General features: G+C 44.0%; 1 protein-coding gene across 2 annotated transcripts in view; it reads right to left on the reverse strand.

Annotated features, from left to right (window-relative positions):
- Window positions 1-4,673: 4,673 nt before the first annotated feature.
- GSTO2 (glutathione S-transferase omega 2) overlaps window positions 4,674-16,617 on the reverse strand; it is a 30,420-nt gene continuing 18,476 nt past the window's right edge. For both annotated transcript variants that reach the window (XM_017851748.1, XM_017851747.1), the window contains exons 6-7: window positions 6,428-6,534; window positions 4,674-4,964 (exon numbers count right to left, since the gene is read on the reverse strand). In XM_017851748.1, the coding sequence (XP_017707237.1) occupies window positions 4,808-4,964; window positions 6,428-6,534 (264 nt within the window). In that variant the 3' untranslated portion in view covers window positions 4,674-4,807. The remainder of the gene's footprint in view (window positions 4,965-6,427; window positions 6,535-16,617) is intronic.

Consider the following 16,617-nt stretch of genomic DNA (forward strand, 5'->3'; position numbering starts at 1 on the left):
CCAAGGAACAATGTGGGAACCACATGCAGACAGTCTTTGCAGCACTGGACGGAATGCTTAGCTTGTACTTTATGATTTAGATTAAATCTACTTTAATACTCAGAGTCATTCTGTCCTCCTAGGCCTCTGAGTCTGTGATGGGAGGGGCTGCCACAAAGGTCTCTGAAATGCCTTCAAGGCCTTTTCCCCATTTTCTTGGCTATTAGCACTTGGTTTCTTTTTACTTATGCAAATTTCTGCAGCCTGCTTGAATTCCTCCCCTGAAAATGGGCTCTTCTTTTCTACCACATAGGGGGCTGCAAATTCTCCAAACATTTATGTTCTGCTTCCCCTGTAAATGTAAGTTCCAACTTAATGTCTTTTCTTTGCTCACACATATGAGCATAGGTTGTTGGAAGCAGCCACGGCACATCTTGAATGCTTTGCTGCTTAGAAATTTTTTCTGCCAGATACCCTAAAATCATTACTCTCAAGCTCAAAGTTCCACAGGTCCCCAGGCCAGGGGCACAATGCAGCCAAGTTCTTTGCTAAAGTATAACAAAAGTGACCCTTGCTCCAGTTCTCAATAAGTTCCTCATTTCCATCACCTCCTCAGCCTGGCCTTCACTGTCCATATCACTACTGGCATTTTGGTCATAACTATACAACCAGACTCTAGGAAATTCTAAACTTTCCCTCATCTTCCTGTCTTCTTTGGAGCCCTCCGCACTCTTCCAACCTCTGCCCATTACCCAGTTCCAAAGTCACTTCCACATCTTCAGGCATCTTTATAGCAATGCCCCACTCCTCAGTACCAATTTTCTGTATTAGTCTGTTCTCACACTGCTAAAAAGAAACACCTGAAACTAGGTAATTGATAAAGAAAACAGGTTTACAAAAACTGCGTGTTCTCACTTATAAGTGGGAGCTAAATGATGAGAACATATGGACATACGGAGAGTAACAACACACACTGAGGCCTCTTGGAGGGTGCAGGGTGGGAGGAGGGAGAGGATCAGGAAAAATAACTAATGGATACTAGACTTAATATCTGGGTGATGAAATAATCTGTATAACAAACCCCATGACACATGTTTACCTATGTAACAAACTTACACATCCTGCACATGTACCCCTGAACTTAAAGTTTTTTTAAAAAGAGGTTCAATTGGCTCATGGTTCTGCAGGCTGTAAGAGAAGTATAGTAGCTTCTGCTTCTGGAGAGCCCTCAGGAAGCTTCCACTCATGGCAAAAGGCAAAGGGGGAGCTAGGCATCTCCTATGGTGGGAGCAGGAGCAAGAGGGGTCAGGGAGATGCTGCACACTTAAACAACCAGATCTCATGAGAACTTACTATCATGAGAACAGCACTAAGAGAATGGTGCTAAACCATTCATGAAAAATTCGCCCCCATGATCCAATCATCTCCCACCAGCACTGGGGATCAATTTCAACAAGATATTTGGTGGGGTCACAGATCCAAACCATATCACAGAGTTTTAGATCTAAAAGAAATTTCAAGTACCATTTAGTCTCCAGCACCAGCACCACGACCACAGCCAGCTGTCCCAGCCACACAAGCCCCGCCCCACCATGCTTCCTTCTCCCCCTAGCCATGTTAGATTGTAACTGGACTCAGTCCAGGATAGGCTGTAGTTCAGAACCTCCAAGGAGGGGAACTCCACACAACCTCCATTCTGATGTTAACATCATCTATGACAATGACTTCTTTTAAATGCTGTGGTTTAAACTATTTTTTTTCTTTTTCCAATCTGCAAAAGATAGAGAATGGCTCTGATATGGTTTGGCTGTGCTCCACCCAAAACCTCATCTTGAATTTTAATCTGAATTACAATCCCCACATGTTGGAGGAGGGACCTCAAGGGAGGTGATTAGATTGTGGGGGTGTTTTCCTTATGCTGTTCTCATGATAGTGAGTGAGTTCTTACAAGATCTAATGGTTTTATAAGGAGTTTTTCCCTCCTTGGCTCTGTACTTCTCTCTTCTGCCACCTTGTGCAGAAGGACATGTTTGCTTCCCCTTCCACCATGATTGAAAGTTTCCTGAGGCCTCCCCAGTCATGCAGAATTGTGAGTCAATTAAACCTCTTTCCTTTATAAATTACCCAGTCTTGGGCAGTTCTATATAGCAGCATGAGAATGGCCTCATACAGATTCTTACCTTTAAATCCTTAAGCATAGTGCTTTTTATAAGATAGACACCCACCAGGCATGGTGACTCAGACCTATAATCCCAGCACTTTGGGAGGCCAAGATGGAAGGATCACTTGAAGCCAGGAGTTTGAGCCCAGCCTGGTCAACATAGCGAGACCCCATCTCTATTATTTAAAAGAAAAGGAAAAAAAAAAAAAAAAAGGTAGACACCAATTACTAAAAGTGGTTATCTCTGGGACATAAGATAATGGAAGATTTTCTATTCTTTTACATTACTGCATTTTTAATCCATATGTATTATCTTTCCACATGTATTATTTATTTAAGAAGCATATTTTAAAAGTTCTTCATGGAGCATTATTTAGTTACCTCCTTCCCTCTTTCCTCCAGGCCACATCCTTCTAGTTTTATTCAAAGATTGACAACTCAGTTTTCTCTGTGGGTCAGATGAGTGACAAAGAAGTGAGATGGAGGAAGTGTAAGGACGTGCAGGTGACCAGGACCCTGGTAAACCGCAGGGAGCATGCCTGGCCAAGAGGCACACAAATCCCAAACTGGGCTATAGGCCACTAGGCTGTAAACCTCCCCCATGAGTGCTTTTCTCCATTCTATAATTTCTGGTCCTTCAAGCTTTCTACATTAGTGTATGGAGCCCCAAAAGAGAACACCTTCATTTTGGTGAGCCAGAGTCATGCCATTTCCTGTTGCATCAGTAGTAACTTTGGTCTTACGCCAAGCACTCACTAGCATGCAGCATTTGTACCAGCAAAAGGCTGATCAATCTCCTAAGTCCTACGAGAGGCCACAGGAGAAGATTCCCCTCTTTTTGAGCAAAGATCCCAGGGAAACGGTGATTCACAGACCTCACTCAGCATTAACTCGGGTGCCATGGCAACAGGGCTCCACATCCGGAGCAGATGGTGCGGCAGACTGCCCCTGTCACGCGGTGCCTCTTCTGGAAGTTCTGGCCATCTCACCAAGCAGGCTTGCTTCTGTCCAGCTGGCACAGAGTAACACCTGGTAACTATTTACATGGGTCAAAATACACCCGGAGCCAGCAGATGGCAGAGCCAGGCTGAGACGTGGGGAGAGAGAAGGGCTGGTTTGGGCTGTCTCAGAGGCAGAGGCGGCAGACAGCTCCTTTGGGGGGCACAGACAAGGCAAAACATCGCTCCTGTTGCTGCCTGGTGTCTCCGCACAGCTAGGAGGATGGGAAAGCATCCAGCGTGAGCAAAGCTGAAATGATCACAGGCTGATCCTCAGACACTGAGATGAAACGGCACTGGACACACTTGGTCCCCCTCCCACAGTGCAGGCAGTAGATGCTCCCAGCCCAAGGGACCTGTTGGCACCAGCCATCCTCAGCTCTTTGCTGTCTTCAGTGGGGTAGTACTGCCTCGCGAAGCTGGCAGATGGGCCCCATCACAGACAAGCATACCCACACCAGACAAGCAGCTCCAAAGCACGAGGTTCAAAACCTCAACCAAGGTAAGTGAAGAGATGGGGGCTCCCAGGGACAGATCCACTGTCTTTTTCAACTTTATCCCCAGTGTACCCCTGGGCTTGGTACACAACAGGTAACCAGAGGCATTTGTTGAGAGTAATTGGAAGAGAGTGTGACACAAATCCAACAGAATGACCTTTGCTTGTGGCTGGGTTTGGGGCGTGTGTATTTTTTTAAGGCAGGATGCCGGCTATAGAACATTTTGTGAGACGTCCTGAGCCCTGACAGCACCAGTGAAATTCTGACGTAGTTAGTCCTCGGTGATAAATCGGTGTTTCATTTCCTGCTTTGGAATTCTTTCCAGTCACAAGACCCTCAGTGTCTCCAGGCCCATGGCCAAAGTTTGGAGAATTACACTCATGCTCGCCCACGTGGACAGCGGCATTCATTTGCCAAATGGAAGGTATTTGGGCTTGGAGTGTTTTCTTCTTCCTTCTCCCTCTTCTTAAGTTTCCACCAGGGAGGTCTTTGGAGGGTGCCAATCTGTAGTGACAAGCATCAATCATAGGTTGACCCTGAACCTCAGCAGCAGCATCTGCACCAATAATCTGGAGATCAAACTAGGCTGAAAGCCAAGGAGTTAGGAGGCACACAGGCTCCCAAAATGTGCTCTGACATTAACACCAGGAACTTGCTAGAAAACAGTTAGAAGCTACAGACTAGGCAGGGCAGGTGGCTCATGCCTGTAATCTCAACACTTTGGAGACCAGGTTGGGTGGATGACCCGGAGTGACCAGGAGTTGGAGACCAGCCTGAGCAACATAGTGAGACCCTGTCTCAACAACATTTTTTTAAAAACATTAGCTGGGCATGGTGACGCGTACCTGTAGTCCTAGCTTCTCAGGAGGCTGAGGTGGGAGAATCAACTGAGCCCAGGAGTTCGAGGCTGCAGTGAACTGTGACTGCCCCACTGCACTCCAGCCTAGGTAACAAAGCAAGATCTTGTCTCAAAAAAAAAGAAGAAGCAGCAGCAGCAGCTATGGGTTAGAGGAGTCAGATAAATGATTATCGGAAGAATACATTTCCTGTTTGCATTTTATTGGGAACTTCAAAGAAAAGAAAGTGAGACAGATTGATTCCCAAGACAATCCGTGATGTAAACTCTCAACAAGCTGGGGAATTCTGCACAGTGAAGGGGTGGATGATGAGGCTCAGCACAGCCCAAAGTCAAAGGCATTAGGGTTGTTCTGAAAATAGAGATTCAAGAAGCCCTGGAAAATGCTCTTATCCATGAGAAGAGCACAGACTGTGGGGTCCCACTTCATGGCTGATATCCAGAGCCGCAGGGCTGGCGTGTGGCTCACACAGCTGCAAGACAGGAAAAAAGCGTCAGCACAGTACAGGGGGAGGCATCAGGAAAGGGGATGCACATTGCTTTTTAGATTTGCAAGATATGAAAAATGGGTTTATTTGGGGAATTATCTCAGTTATCTTACTATCAAGTGAGAATGATAACTTACTGGAGGAAAATCTTATTTTTGGAAAAGTCGAATGTGTAGAAGTTGTTGTTGCTTCTAACAATACAGTGAAATACTTTGGACTGATGGCTCTGGGAAAATAACATGTCTGTGCTTCATTGGGTTTTTTTGTTTTTATTGTTTTTTAATATATATATATTTTTAAACCTTGAGAAACTTACATGTGCTTCACTGTTTGCCAACAAAAAGACAACCCTCTGAAACAAACATTATTGGGTCATTCTCAGATTTTACTTTAGAGGATAGAAAAAAATAAAGACAAATAATTTCCAAAACATGTTTAAAATGAATAAGACAATAATGAAACCTTGAAATCATGGAGTTGACAGGGCTCTTTCAAAGATCCACCAGGACATTTAGTTCTGGGGTTTATAAAGTGACAAGCTGAAGATAATACGAGTGGGTTGTGGGAAATCCAGTACTAGAAGTGAGGTTTCCTAACCTGTGATTCCATGCTCTGTCTTCAGAGGATACCGCCTTTTGTAAATTTTATGTTTGAGACTGAGTTTTAAATATCCTGTTATGTCGTATCTAATCTCCTTCAAAGAGAGCTGAAGTCGGAAGTGCAGGAGACAGTGCCTGGGTGGGCTCCAGCCCACGGGTTATGAAGGTGCAAACACAGTTCTGCTTCAGCAGGGCTGGATTTCCAAGTGCCAGAAATGTCCAGCACCCACCATGAGAGTGGTTTGGATTAGGGTGGGCGTCCACGCACGTCCAACTTCTCTGAGCTTTGAAGTAACAGAGCACTGTTCTGCCCAGGAGCCTACACAGCTATTTCTTCTCCTTTAACGTCCCTGCACTTCCATACTTCCACAGTGCTCACTGCCGTTTTGTTTGTATGTTCCAACACCAAGCATATATTACTATACAGATCTTTTTTATAAGATTATTACTATCTGGGGGAAGATTCCTCCAGGCAATGAGATGTGACTAAGGTATATGGTGTCCACTGGGGACCCGGCAGGACCAGGTGGAAGCACTGGGCACTGTGACTGTGACTCTCCACCAGCTCTCAGACCGGCCTGTGGGGGTGCTGGTGAAGACAGCAGGTTCTGAAGTCTGTGGGAGGCTCCTGGACTAGGGGTCTTATCTGCAGAAATGCGGGCAAAGTGTGAGTCTGAGTTAGCAGTGGAAAAGCACATGCGTTTTTAACAAGGAAGCACACACTGGGGTTTAGAAACCTGATTCGCTTCACAGACATTCTGAAACATGTCTACAGGGGGCACGTAGACCATCTTAAGCAGTGTTACTCAGTGTGACTCCGGGAATTTACCACAAGGTCAAATGTCTTACTCCGCTATCCCATACACATCCAGCCGCTCAAACCAGGGCCAGAGGAGGTAATCAATCATGGATGTACAGGTTCCACCAAAGAAGGTGGTGTTCTGATACTCAAGAATCTAAAAATGGAAACAAAACAAAAGCAAATAAGTTTATATATCTCCTGACATGTTTATAGACACTAAATGCAAATCTCAAATTAATTCCCAGAGAGGGAGAACTGAGGCCTCTATCCTTCTCCCTCTGGTTAGCAGAATGCTTCTTCCCTTTCTCTGAGGTTTCCTCTCCCTCTTTTAGGGTCACACTCCTGGCCACCTCTGTCCCTTCCTTCCTTTCAACACTAGAGTGACAGTGAGGCTCATCTGATTGAAGAAACTGGAAGAACAACCCCCACAGAGTAGCCCAGCCCCTTCCTCTTAGCCTGGAGCAGCTCCTCCATGTGCTAAGCCTTCCAAGGATAAGCTGAGCCCTGGACAGAGGAGGATCCACCTCAGGCCAGCACTGCCCATTACTTGAGGACAAGGGGAGCCTCAGCATGATGTTGAAGTCTATCATTAGGAATCCCACTCAGGATCTCCCATTCTCCAAGACCTGCTTTATCAATAAGAAAGGGGATTCTGCCGGGCCTGGTGGCTCATGCCTGTATTCCCAGCACTTTGGGAGGCCAAGGCGGGTGGATTACCTGAGGTGGGGAGTTTGAGACCAGCCTGACCAACAGGGAGAAACCCCGTCTCTATTAAAAATACAAAATTAGCTGGGCATGGTGTCACATGCCTGTAACCCCAGCTACTCGCGAGGCCAAGGCAGGAGAATTGCTTGAACCCTCAAGGCGGAGGTTGCGGTGAACCAAGATCGCGCCATTGCCCTCCAGCCTGGGCAACAAGAGCAAAAAGAAAAAAGAAAAAAGAAAAAAAGAAAAGAAGAAAGGGGATGCTGTAATCTCCATGTCTTATTATTTTATCTTCTCAATTAATTCAAAACTAAGGCAGGAAAGAGCATCCTGTTTAATAGGCCCTCACAAATTCTAACCTTGTGTTCTTCTTCTTCTTCTTTTTTTTTTTTTGAGATAGGGTCTTGCTCTGTCACCTAGGCTGGAGTCCAGTAGATCAATCACAGCTCACTTCAGCCTCAACCTCCCGGGCTCAAGCAATCCTCCCACCTCAGCCTCCCAGGTAGCTGGGATTACAAGTGCAGGCCATCATACCTGGATGATTTTTATATTTTTTTTTGTAGAGATGGGGTCTTGGGGTCTTGCCATGTTGTGCAGGGGTCTCAAACTCCTGAGCTCAAGGGATCCTTCTGTCTTGGCCTCCCAAAGTGCTGGAAATACAGGTGTGAGCCACCGCACCCGGCCCCCAACACTGTGTTTCTATCACACTTTTTTTCATTTGAGCTTTTCAAACTTCACATTTGTTGGCCACTCAACACTATTACTTAACGCATTAAAATAAAATTTCTCATTCCCAAATGAGAGTAAACCCAGGTAGAGGGACTGTAAAGAAAACAAACTCACAACAGACAGGTAGCCAAAGACGGCCCCAAAAAAGTACCTGCAAGTTTAAAAAAGCAAAAGTGTTTAGCAGAGGTGACTGTTGGTACAGCTCTTCCCAAAGAGAAAAGCATGGCATGAATTACCTGGTTAAATCAAGCAAGCTACTCATTTTGACCTATATACCTCATAATCAACTCGATATTTCCCTAGAGCCATAGATCTTGATTGCTGGGCCCAGGTGAGTTGTGGAAATAAGCTATACTCTTGCTTTCATCTGGAAATATCAGGGTTCTGGTGAGGGACAGAGGGCAAAAGGACCAGAATCAAGCTGTGGATTAGGGTCCCGGGGCAGGGATAGCACAGTCCCCCGCCCAGCAAATGCACAACACGTTTCCCTCACATTTTCCAAATGTGTCTTGAAACCACCCACATCAAAACTACTGGCATTTCGTTATACAGCTGCAGATTATTGAGCCCCATCCCAGACAGGTATTTCCCCACCAATTTCAAACAGGGCAAGTCTAAAATCCCAACAGAAAAGCTATCTTTCCCTAAACTAGCACAAAGTGCTCGCTCCTTTACAGACGGAGGAGAACATCCTGGACAAGCCTCCTTGGAGGTTTGCTGAAGTCTTCAGGACTCTCGATAGGAGAGTTCCCTTCTGTGCAAACCTGGAACCTTCCAGACATGTAAAATTACTTTTTCCCCTTAAGAATCTGAGAAAATTGGGACTGGAAGGGCCCCTGAAACTCATCTAAGTGTGACCTCCTCATTTCGCCATTTATTTCTACCATGATCATTACACAAAGGATTAGAAGTGTAGTGTAAAAATGTGCACTACATACTAAATATGAAAAATAATAAAATGCTATAATTGGGGAAAATGAAAGCTGGAACAGAAGGTAAAAAACCAGGAAGGAAAACAGTATCAAGATATCATGTCCTGGGTCCTGCAGAGTTCCTTCAATAAAGCCTTGAATTCGACTCTTGAGTTTCCTGGCAGCCAAAGGGGAGAGGAAAATGTGCAAGTGATGTGATTCTTGTCTCCCACGGGGAAGCACAGGGGAGCCTTGCTATGCAGAAGAGGAAACCCAGTCCCAAGGAGGTTAAGGGGCTCTCTGGATCACACCAGAACTAACACGCAAATCATGTTTTCCTAATTCCCAGACTAGCGTCAACCCTATGTCATTCAATTTCAAATATGTATTTTTAGACTCTAATGAAAAGCTTTCTCAAATTGCTTGAGCCAAGGAGTTTGAGACCAGCCTGAGAAACATGGTGAAACTCCGTCTCTACAAACAATACGAAAATTAGCTGGACATGGTGGTGACACCTGTAGTCCTAGCTACTAAGGAGGCTGAGGTGGGAAGATCGCTTGAGGCTGGGAGGTCAAGGCTGCAGTGAGCACGCCACTGCACTCCAGAGCAAGACCTTGCCTACAAAAAAAAAAAAAAAAAAACTGGCCAGGTGCAGTGACTCACGGCTGTAATCACAGCAATTTGGGAGGCCAAAGCAGGCAGATCACTTGAGTCCAGGAGTTTGAGACCAGCCTGGGCAACAGGGCGAGACTCCATCTTAAAATAAATAAATAAACAAAACAAAATAAAAATAAAAAAGCTTCCTTGTCTCTTGTGAATTCTTTTCTGTAAGAATGAAGAAGAATACCATGACTTGATATCTTGATACTGTTTTCCTTCCTGGTTTTTGACCTTCTGTTCCAGCTTTAAATGTAAGTAACAGAAAAAAACTTGGAACCAGCAAACTCTGAAAGCTCCTCCTACTCTGCAGCCAAGGATTGGCTCGGCTCTGAGCTTCTCTGTGAGAAGAATTTCCTTCTTAGTCTCACTCTTTCATGCTCTCTGAATCAGAAGCTCAAGCCAAAGCAACTGACAGAGGGATGAGACATTCCAACACAGTCATGATGAAAGAGCTTATCAGAATTCTCTCCTTCCTGGTTTATTCCACTGATAAGCGGATCAGGCAACTTTACTAAAATAGTTATTTCTTGTACTCAATTTAAAGCAAGTCCCTTCCATTTACTCCTCTGAAAAAATGTTAGGATAGAGGCAGAGGCAAAATAAATTGACAGTCTTAACTTCCAATGTCTTGTCTTTCTTAAGTGTTTTATCATCAGAAATAGAATGAGAAATGGGTGTTAGATCTAGATCCACTTAGCAGTAGTTATGTTAATATCCAATCTGTCCTTTTAAAGAATTCTATGTTGAGTTCTCCCACCAGATTATATATCACATATAAAGATACAGTCAGGCATGGTGGCTCATGCCTGTAATCCCAGCACTTTGGGAGGCTGAGGTGGACAGATTGCTTGAGCCAGGAGTTTGAAACCAGCCTGGGCAACATGGTGAAACCCCATCTCTATAAGAAAACTAACTGGGCATCGTGGTGTGTGCCTGCAGTCCCAGCTACTTGGGAGGCTGAGGTGGGAGGACCACCTGAGCCTGGGAGGTAGAGGCTGAAGTGAGCAGTGATCACGCCACTGCACTCCAGCGTAGGTGACAGAGTGAGACCCTGTCTCAAAAAAAGAAAAAAAAAAAGGTATCAGTGGTCGGGCGCTGTGGCTTACGCCTGTAATCCCAGTGCTTTGGAAGGTCAAAGTGGAAGGAGCTCTTGAGGCCAGGAGTTCGAGACCAGCCTGGGGCACATAGTGAGACCTTGTGTCTACAAAAAATAAAAAAGTTAGCCAGGTGTAGTGGTGCCCAGGAGTTCGAGGCTCCAGTGAGCTATGATCACATCACTGCACTGCAGCCTGGGCAACAAATACAGCAAGGCCCCGTCTCAAAAGACAAAAAAAAAAAAAAAGATATTGGCCATTCTTAATGTTGAATAGCTTCCCTCACAATGGCATTCCTCACTTTCAGAACCACTGTCTTTTGTATGAGCAAGCAAACCAAAATAGCCTTCTTAGAAAATGTTTTTCTTCAAAGACCCCAGATATCCCCTATAAGGCTTCTACAAATGGCAGGGGAGGGAACTGAGGCTCTAGCTTCCAGGCCTCAGATTTTTGGAAAACATTGACACATTTTCAATTCAGGCTTAAGAGTTCAAGAGGTTTGTTGGGAGTCTTTAGTACAATAGAAGAGCTCCTTTCTAATGCAAACATGGTACCTTCCCCAGACATGTAAAATTACTTCCCCTTTAGCATGCTAGATATTTTGCAGAAAGGTGTTTGACCTTCTGGAGTATTAGAAAAATCTATTTTAAAATTTTCTGTTCTCCAATTCACTGAAACATAAGACTACGGACGCGATGAGGAGTAACGAGCGAGCAATGCAAATGAAGAGGAAGGGACTGCTTGGTAGGACGCGGGTGCACTGTTCCCACGCCCTGCACGCGAGAAGCCTGGCTGGAAAGGCACCTCATCTTCTGCGAGGGCCCTTCGGGCGCCCCCAGAGGGACGAAGGAGAACGTCAGCGTTTTGAGGTGCGCCCTGGAACACAGGGGGAAGGAGGAAGTGCGCGGGGCTCCACCTGGTGGCCATCAGTGCGAAGCGCGTCGGCCACGGCTCCCGAAACACCGTTTAACAGGAGGATGAAGAAATCCGCAAGGTTTTTGCGAGAGAAGCAAGATCATTAAGAGAAGCGAATCCCAGAGATCTCCAAACCAGGCATTCGAGAAAGCTCCAGTCTTCAACTCTTTGGTTCAGCCTCAATAACTGAGCTTCAAACATTGAAGCGGCCACCTCACCTTCATTGCCAAGAAATCCTGGGCCCCCAATCCCGAAACAGTATGGTGGCTCCCAGTGGGGGCTGCTGTACTTGCTGGAGGAGGAAGAGTTTTTCCTCATTAAAATCGTTCTGAAAATGCAGAAGCCATCCCCTACTCTCTGCCCCCCAAAAAAGCAGAAGCCATCCTCCACCCTCTGCGGCCCCTGAAAAGACACACAGCAACACACCAGTACATCAGTAATACTGGCCCTTTTCCAGAAGCAGCGGAAAAGTACTCAACTCCAAGGCAGAAGTCTTTTATTAATATTTTTATTTTTTGTGGGCACATAGTAGGTGCATATATTTGTGGGGTACATGAGATATTTTGGTCCAGGCATGCAGTGTGAAATAAGCACATTATGGAGAATGGGGTATCCATTCCCCCAAGCATTTATCCTTTGAATTACTAACAATCCAATTACACTCTTTAAATTATTTTTAAATGTGCAATTAAGTTATTATTGACTATAGTCACCATGTGGTGCTATCAGAGAGTAGGTCTTATTCATTCTTTCTGTGTTTTTTGTACCCATTAACCATTCCCACCTCCCTGCCAGCTCATGCTACCCTTCCTAGCCTCTGGTAACTATCCTTCTACTCTCTCTGTTCATGAGTTCAATTGTTTTGATTTTTAGATTCCACAAGTAAGTGAGAACATGTGATGTTTGTCTTTCTGCGCCTGGTTTGTTTCACTTAACATGATCTCCAGTTCCATCCATGTTGTTGCAAATGACAGGATCTCATTCTTTTTATGGCCGAATAGTACTCCATCGTGTGTATGCACTGCGTTTTCTTTTTTTTCTTTGTTTTTTTGTTTTTTTGTTTGTTTTGTTTTGTTTTCTTTGAGACAGAGTGTCACTCTTTCAACCAAGCTGGAGTGCAGTGGTGTGATCTCAGCTCACTGCAACCTCTGCCTCCCAGGTTCAAGCAATTCTCCTCAAGCCTCCTGAGTAGCTGGGATTACAGGCATGCACCACCATGCCAGCTTATTTTTGTATTTTCAGTAGAGACGGGGTTTCACCATGTTGGCCAAGCTGGTCTCGAACTCCTGACCTCAAGTGATCCGCTAGCCTCGGCCTGCCAAAGTACTGGGATCACAGGAGTGAGCCACCACACCCCACCTGTACCACATTTTCTTTATCCATTCCTCTGTTCATGGACACTTAGGTTGCTTTCAAATCTTAGCTATTGTAAACAGTGCTGCAACAAACATAAGAGTCCAGGTATCTCTTTGATATATTGATTTCCTTTCTTTTGGGTGTGTACTCAGCAGTGGGATTGCTGGATCATATGGTGGCTCAATTTTTAGTGTTTTGAGGAACCTCCAAACTGTTCTCCATAGTGGTTATACTAATTTACATTCCCGCCCCAGTGTATGAGGGTTCCCTTTTCTCCACATCCTCAACAGCATTTGACATTGCCTGTCTTTTTAATAGAAGCCATTTTAACTGGGGTGAGATGATATCTCATTGTAGTTTTGATTTGCATTTCTCTGATGATCAATGATGCTGAGCACCTTTTCATATGTCTGTTTGCCATTTATGTGTCTTCTTTTGAGAAATGTCTATTCAAATCTTTTGCAGGGCAGAAATGTTTTGAGTTCATAAAAGATAAATGGAGGTTCTTAAGATTTCAAATCTCAGATCCCTGGTAAAATGATATAGCTGAGGCTGAGGTAACTATGTGATGAACCAGTTCCCTGTTAAACAAACCTAGGGTGTGGAAGAAACCTAGGGCATATTTAAGACCATTTTCTCCTGTGAGAAGGAGACTTAGAGGCAGGACCTGCAACAGAACATGCTCCTCCTGCTGCCCATCAGTTATGACCTCGATTCTTCTCCATGAAGGTGCAGAATACAACTTGTCAAAATTTGGGGATTAAAGGACCACTCTGAAAATTCTATGCCGGCATCCTTTTAATGAACTTAATTCTTATCTTCAAAATATATTTGTAGGGCTGGGTGTGGTGGTTCACTCCTTTAATCCTACTACTTTGGGAGACCAAGGTGGAAGGATCGCTTGAACCCAGAAGTTCGAGACCAGTCTCAGACGGTCGGAGAAATCCCGTCTCTACAAAAAATACACAAAACTAGCCAGGCATGGTAGTGCCTGTAGTCCTAGACAACACTCAGGAGGCTAAGGCAGAAAGATCACCTGAGCCCGGGAGGTCGAGGCTGCAGTGAGCTGTGATCATGCCACTGCACTCCAGCCTGGGTGACAGAGTGAGACCCTGTCTCAAAAACAAAAACTAAAACAAATCACAATATATTTGTAAGATAGTGTGGGGGAAAAGCTAGGAGGGTAATGCTTGACCAGTCAAAGTCTGTAAAGTGATTGGTGGTGGAAGAAAATATAAATGAATATTTATCAAGTCTCTGAAGTGGGGAGAGGACTTCCTACACATAAAACTGTGGAGGAAATCATAGCAGGAAAGCCTTACCGCATAATACTTTCAGATGCTATACTTCCATATGCAAAAATATATAAGCCAAATTAAAAGTCAAAAGAAAACAAAAATGTGTTTTAAAACCAGCCAAATATCTTTTCTGTACAAGGAATGCTTTAAGAGGAACTTTTACAAATCAACAAGGAAAATAAGTAAGATTCAGATGGCCAGACAGGCAAAGCCCCTGAACTGAACAGACAAATTTTACAAGACCAGGAGCAAGAGATGACATACTTCAGGGAAAACCTTCCACTTCCCTGGCAATCAAAGAAATATGCATTAAGTCAACAATGAGGAGCTACAGTGTATCTCCACAGCAAATATTATTCAACAAACAAATATCTTTTTGAATGAACTCTCCCCCTAGTGAAAAGGAGATAAGGCAAAGAGCATTTTCACATACTGCTGGTGAGGGGCAAACAACACAAGTCTTCTGGGAAGCAATTTAGTGAAATACAGCCCAAGCCTCCAATGTGCTCATTATACCCTTTGATCTGGTCATTCCATTCCTGAGAGTCCAGCTTAAGAACATATTCTAAAATACAGAAAATGCTTCTTAGGCAAAGAAGCTGATGTTCCCTGTAGCACCGTTCAAAACAGTAAAGGACTGAAAACCATCTAAACACTCCTAATTAGTGTACTGGATAAATAACTTTATGGTTTATAAACATGGCAAAGTATGCAGACATTAAAAGTGTTTTCGGCCAGGCGCAGTGGCTCACCCCCGTAATCCCAGCACTTTGGGAGGCCAAGGCAGGCGGATCATGAGGTCAGGAGATCGAGACCATCCTGGCTAACACGGTGAAACCCTGTCTCTACTAAAAATTCAAAAAGAAATTAGCCGGGCGTGGTGGTGGGCACCTGTAGTCTCAGCTACTCAGGAGGCTGAGGCAGGAGAATGGTGTGAACCCGGGAGGTGGAGCTTGCAGTGAGCCAAGATTGCACCACTGCACTCCAGCCTGGGTGACAGAGCAAGAATCCGTCTCAAAAAAAAAAAAAGTGTTTTTTCTACTTTTAAAGATTACATATTTAATACAGAAATATATTCCCATCATTTAAAAAAAAATCAAACACAGAAAATAGTGTAAAAGGCAAAATCTTCCCTCTACATCCCTGCCCTTAACCACTTTTCTTACCCACCCCAATTCTAATCAGTCCCCTTCCCAGTGTGAGACACTACTAGGAGGTGGATGTGTTTCTCTCTAGATACTTTTCTAGCCATTTATTTACATGTATATGCACACCTGCATGGTTCAGTTTTGTTTTCTTCTACTAAAATGAGATCATACCAGCTGTATTACTGTGTGATTCATTTAATATTTCTAGGCAATCTTTTAATGTCAGTACACAGATTTACCTCAGTCATTTTCAGCCATTCCACAGAATTCCACAAGACAGACATGATTTGCTTAACCACTCACCATCTAATGAATATTGTTTCCTAATTTGTCATCATCACAAATAATGCTGCTGCTCTAAGAAACACTCTTATACATGTAAACAAGCATTTATAGCGTTTATAAAAATTGGCCAGGTGTGGTGGCTCACACCTGTAATCCCAACATTTTGGGAGGCCAAGACAGGTGGGTCACTTGAGTCCAGGAGTTTGACACCAGCCTGGGCAACAGAGGGAGACCCTGTCTCTACAAAAGTTAAATAGAAAACTAGCTAGGCACAGTAGCACACGCCTGTAGTCCTGGCTACTCAGGAGGCTGAGTTGGGAGGCTCCCTTGAGCTCAGGAGTTCGACGTTGCAGTGAGCCGTGATTGTACCCTGCATTCCAGCCTGACAACAGAGTAAAACCCTGTCTCAAAATAAAATGGCAGGGGGTCTAGGAAATATTTACATCATAATAGTAATCAAGTTTCAACTACATAAAATATACGTAACAGAAAAGGACAGAAAACAAAAACAAAAAAGTCCCCAACATTGTAGCAGTGGTTGTTTCTGGTAGTGGGATTATATTTTTTTCCCTTAGTTTCTGTGTTTTCCTGTATTTTCCAAATTCTCTCTAATGAACAAGTACTACTTTATAATTGGAGAAGAGTAAAATTAATTTTTAAATAATAAGAATAATTATTATTCTATTATTTATGTGATGGGAAAGGGTATATCAGAAGGCTATTGAAAGAAGTACAGCAAATATTAGTTTATCTAGAAAGCGGCTGTCAGAATTGGATGATGAATGAAGTAACTGAACTAGCAACAGCACTAATACACTTAACCAGGCATCCTGAGTCAGGGATAACCCGTTCCCACGGGTGAAAGAATGGTGGTTACAACTAAAACGGTATATTAGTAAACATGCTAAATCAGCTAGCAAATCCAAGAGAAATCACAACGTATGTTCATGCAAAAACCTGCACAGTGTTAACAACAACATTATGCATATTGGTTCTAAGAGTGGAACCTTCCCAGATGTGGATAAACAAAATGTGTGTATTCACACATGGAATATTATTTAGCCATAAAAAAGAATGAAGGATGAACCTTAAGAACTTCATGGTATGTGAAAATAGCTCATGAAATGCTACATGTT

This window comes from Rhinopithecus bieti, unplaced genomic scaffold (genome assembly GCF_001698545.2).
Source record: "Rhinopithecus bieti isolate Rb0 unplaced genomic scaffold, ASM169854v2 scaffold_31787, whole genome shotgun sequence".
NCBI lineage: Eukaryota > Metazoa > Chordata > Mammalia > Primates > Cercopithecidae > Rhinopithecus > Rhinopithecus bieti.